Genomic DNA, 5,396 nt, shown 5'->3' on the forward strand with positions numbered 1-5,396 from the left:
GCGAACGCTTAGCCAAAGAAACAAACACAAGAAACTAATAAAGATAAATGATTGATTTCACTATGGGGTATTCCAGTTGAAATCCATACACCCAAATGGAAGACTTGACCCCAATCTCCTACACAGGGAGTGTTGATTTCAAATGGAGTCCCTCATTCAGGTAACCCCATTTGAAATTCTCACTCCCTGTGTTGAAGATTAAGGTCATGTCTTCCATATGGGGTGAACAGATAGCTCAATTTAAATGCAAAAGATATTTAAACAAACAGTGGCAGATCATGTTGTTATGATGGCGCTAAATAATAAAAGTGTCGTATCTTTTTGTGTACATTGGATATGTGCCTAAATGATCACATTGTCTTGTATTAAGGTTCGTTCATACTACGCAGCAATTGCTTTACGATGCATTGCCAATAAATCTTTTTGCCACAGCTCGTCGCATTTCCAAGTTGAAATGTATTTAACTTCACTGCGATATCGCAATGCAGTATTTTTCAGTACAATGTGATGCGGCATCGCAACACCAATTGTGGCGTAGTATGAACGGACCTTTAGTCTTTTATAAGGCCAAGAAAAAAAAAATTGTTTGCTTGCCCTCAATTGAATTTTAACAATTGGGTCGGTCGGTCGGGATTTCTTTTTTTTTTTTTTTTTAAATTACTAACCAACTCTACTGTTTGTAATTAATTAAGGCTCAAAATATGAAAAATCAGACAATTTTGGTGTCAAAATTAATCAACTAACATTACAAAACAACTAAAATGTTGAACAAAAACTCTAAAATACATTTTTTTTACATCTTCAGAATGCAAAAATTTGAAAAGAAAAAAAAACTATTTCAGGAATTTCCAAAATTAGGGTCGGTATTCTTTTGTACAGTAATAGAAAAAAAACCCTTTTTTCTGATTTCCAAAATTAGGGTCGGTCGGTTGAGGGCAAGCAAACAACTTTTTTTTTTTGGCCTAATAGGTTCGCGCTGCATGAAGTGAGTAAAGTCTTCTGAATTTCCCCCCGATTGAATATTGGCCATAACATCGCTACAAAGAGACAATGAGTGAAACGTACCCAATACAGCATGGAAATGTTTTGCTTTTCGGTCATGTTTCTATTGAGAAAAATATTGGGGGGATTTATTAGAGGCGGAACATCTATTATGGTGTGGCATACCATATCATACCAAGACCAAAAGATCTGCAGGTGACTGTGGGTTCTCAGTGTACGGTCCTCGCCACTGGAATTCACTGCCCACTTCCATCAGAGAGGCCCCGTCACTGCAGATCTTTAAAAGGCATCTTAAAACCCACCTTTTTGAATTGTTGTAATTTCATTTGTTTTTCTTTGTATTGTGAAGCGCTTTGAACTGCGAAAAAGCGCTATAGAAATATTGTATGTATGTATGTATGTATCATAGTGTTTGATGACAAACTCATAGTATTATTTACAATATGCAAATTATTTATACATAATATTATACATTATTATTCACAATATTAATACACTTTCTATATAATACAATTGGGACATATTGGGCTATTCCATTTAAAATCCACTCCCCCTGTGAAAGATTTTGGAAATATCTTCCACAGGGGGAGTATGAATTTAATAGGAATCAACACATTAGGCAGCTCCATTTGAATTTCATACACCCTCTAAGAAAGATTCAACCGGAATCTTCCACAGCTGAGGGCGAGTTTCAAATAGAGCTGCTAATGTGTTCATTCCATTGAAATTCATACACCCTCTGTGGAAGATATTTCCAAAATCTTTCACAGGGGTAGTGTGGATTTTAAATGGAATAGCCCATTTTGGGCATGCATACAACCAAGCATAACCTGTATGTGACTGGCTCCCATAGAATGAATGTAAAGTCACAAGTTGGGAGTGTCAAGATGTTCTGACTGTTGAGCTGATGTTCTTTGCTTGAAAACACCTGTGTAGTGTCCCGGTGTAGTGTACATCCATACATGAGAAACCTTGTGCTCATGTTGTGTGAACAGGTCACATATGCTCTGATCAACTCAGGGCACAGTTGGCAATTATACAATACATGAAGCCTCACTGCTTCTTGGCTGGACCGCTGGAGTGGGTTATATGGGGAGATATGACATGACTTCAATGCCCGCATCCTGGGCAGGGCTAGATGTTGCATGCATTTAACAAAAACACTGCAACCAATCACACACTGGCAGTGGCACGTTTGATGAGCATGCGGCGTGGTATGAATGTTCACACAAATTATGTATTTGATGCATCAAAGATATTGTGTCCACTTAGTGGTTGAATACGTGTTCAAATCGCCAAAAATTGATTAGTTGAATGTTTGGATGGTCACATATGATCGTAAAAGTCCTCCCGAAAGTGTCTATTAGATGATGCATTTTCTCTACCCGTTCTTAAGTTGGAAAAACTTGAGTTTGGCCTCATCCTTCCTTAGGTTCTTGATATTGTAGACATTACCTGCAGCAAAAATATAAATATATCAAATATTTTGAACAGAAATTCAATTATTCCCTCTCTCTTTGAATCACATGGAATCCTTTGTGGAGCTGTTTTAAACATTATTTTTATCACAAATCCATGGTGGCTAGAATGGCGATGTTGACCATGGAGGTCGAAAATTGGACTGGCAAGAGCAACCGTTGGTGGAGCAATGTATTGTGAATCACAAGAATTTAATTGTAGCATTGGTGAGAGAGCAGAAAATGGTTAATGACCTCGGACCTTGGCCATAACTTGGAATTGAACATGGAACATCTTGTTCTATACCATTTTTTTGCCCTGATGTAGCAGTGACGTCAACATGTTGAGGCAGCTGTTTCGTGTGCGCACCTATTTCAGTGTCTTAAAACTTGCATGTACACCAGTGCTTTGAGCGAACGCTAGTGATTTGAACCTACACCCAGTGTAATTCCAACTGACATCATTGCCACATCAGGGTGAAAAATGGTAGAGTCAGCTCTATTCTGAATGCTAACTACCAGTCTAAACTAGAATTACGTAGTTCGTAATTAAGGTGGCCCCCACACAAAGGTGTGTAAATAACAAAGGTTTGTGAATAATAATAATATGCAAATAAGCTCATTAATTCATAAATATGCAAATAACATGCCACAAACCAATACAGCACATTAGGTCACTCTATAATATCACAATACCAAGGTAGAAGTTGATCGGTTATTGCATTTAAAGGGGCATTTCGTGATCCACAGCCTCATCCCCCCACTTTTCTCAAAAAAAGTTGAGATTTTTATTTCACTGCAATACTCTGGCTACATAATGTTTATGTACAAAATATTTCTTGCAGATTAATTCGTTTAGCAAAGATATCGCGAAATTTGAATTTCGTTCTGGTGCACCAGAACGAAATTACAACGTATTGTCTATGGAGCAGCGTAATACACATAATCATGCATAACTCGCAAACGCAAAATCGGAATCAACTGAAATTTTGGGAATATGCTTTTTTCGTGGATATGTACTGAAAAATGTCATAAAAAGAGGATGCTAGGATCACGAAATACTCCTTTAAGCTGCAGAATGGATCAAAATGTAGGCAAAATATGTAAATTTATAAGCTCATTTATATTCATAAATATGCAAATAATGTGACACAAAACTATAGTAAATATAAAATACCATTGAGTGCATGTCTGCTTGGCTGGAAAAATATATTTTGGGTTGGGTAAAGCACCCACATTTTCCATTCTGGGTGCATTTTGAAATTTGAAAAATTATTGAAAAATTCACACAAAATCACACAATTTGGGTGTTTTTTAGGTCTTACCTTGCGGCACAAAGAATGAATCCCCAGTCTGCAATATCTGTGTAGTGTTATGTATTGTCACAGCTAATTTGCCCTTCACTATATAAAACACCATTGTGTTTCTTCTTACTAGTTGAGTACTCTTTTCTTTGAATGGTCGCAACTTCAAAATACCTAGAACAGAATAAAAATAAGCACTCTTATTATATGTTCAAGCTACGGTGACATCTAGTGATGTCACGCTGGAAAAATACCATTCACTGTGAGAGGATGTTCTTGGATATGAATGCAATCAATACAAAGGGGGACTCTGCTTCCAATTGTCACATGCATTGGAACCAATTTACAAGACATTCCTCATTGGGTGACGTCACACCATCATCACCCATTCTTGAATACGGGGCCCCAGCAGTGTTCGAAATATGCCTCAAAAAGTTACAGGCCAGCCGGGCTTGACCTTAAAAAGTTACCGGCCAGCCGGGCTGGCAACTAAGATACCCAGTCAGAAAAGTTACCAGCCAGGCCAAAAAGTTACAGGCCAATGGCCGGCTGACCGGCTCTATTTCGAACGCTGGGCCCCAGCTTGGATTCCACATCAGTCTGGTCATCTTAAAAAACTTGAAAATATTCAGAAGCGGTTAGCACGCTCTTGTATCCCTGCACCTAGGGGCGAGTTGTCTTATAATGAGCGCCTCCAAAGACTTAGTCTCACCTCACTGGAGAACAGATATACATATCTTGCCATTGCCTATGTAACCAAGTGTCTCTGTGGTGTGTACGATGTTGATCCCTTCAAATATATCAAGATTAATTCGCGTCATGCAGACACTCTCAAGTTTCATCATTCATATGCCAGAACTGACAGTTTTAAATTCACAGTTTTTAATAGATTTCCTGTTTATTTTGACAATTTACCCTCTTATGTCAAGGACCAACTCTTGATGAGTCTTCCTAGTTTTTTACAAGGTACAAAAAAATATTTAAATGAAATCAGCTGGCAGGTCCAGAACTAATCCTGATTTCTTTTTTTACTGTTTTGGGTGCAATAACTGTAATTTTCCTTTCTGTACTTTTGTATTTTTGTTCTTTTTATAATTTTACATAATATTTCATTTACATTTTTAGATGTTCATATGAGCTGCCTGGCCTGGTGGGAGTTTTGCTCTTCATCCTGGGGGGGGGGGGGGTCTCTCAGCCCTTTTTGTTGTTTTGTGTTTGTAGAGAGCCATACGGTTAGCCACTTTGAAAGTTGACTTTTTGTCACTGTTTGGCTTTCCCTGCCAGGGTTCTCTTGTTTTCCGTCCTGTTTTGTTTATTTGTTGCTCCGACCCACCCTCCCGGGGGTTGGTGCTATCTGCCCAGCAGGCCTTGTTGCTCAATTCCCATATGTGTACATCCATATCGGGGCGGGGCGCCTGTCGGTTGCTGCATGTGTCTCGTTTCACATGATAGCTGGGGGTGGGTGCCGGGCTTGTCTCGGGCGGGTGGCGCTTCGGGTCGTCCACGGGTCGCATGGTTTGGGAATACGTTTCTGTATTCCTGAATCAGGTGACTTCGATATGGCTTGGGGCGGCTTAGGCTTGGGACGGGTCTGGTATTCGTCCCTGGCTGTTTATGTGGAATGGAATGTGTG

The 5,396-nt window shown here is 39.1% G+C and overlaps 1 protein-coding gene across 1 annotated transcript in view; it reads right to left on the minus strand.

Moving 5' to 3' along the window:
- Positions 1-2,369: 2,369 nt before the first annotated feature.
- LOC140172208 (uncharacterized) overlaps positions 2,370-5,396 on the minus strand; it is a 54,588-nt gene continuing 51,561 nt past the window's right edge. Inside the window, 2 exon segments of the mRNA XM_072195525.1 lie at positions 2,370-2,457; positions 3,785-3,937. Coding sequence (XP_072051626.1) covers positions 2,384-2,457; positions 3,785-3,937 — 227 coding nt within the window. The 3' untranslated portion in view covers positions 2,370-2,383.

This window comes from Amphiura filiformis, chromosome 2, assembly GCF_039555335.1.
Source record: "Amphiura filiformis chromosome 2, Afil_fr2py, whole genome shotgun sequence".
Lineage (NCBI taxonomy): Eukaryota > Metazoa > Echinodermata > Ophiuroidea > Amphilepidida > Amphiuridae > Amphiura > Amphiura filiformis.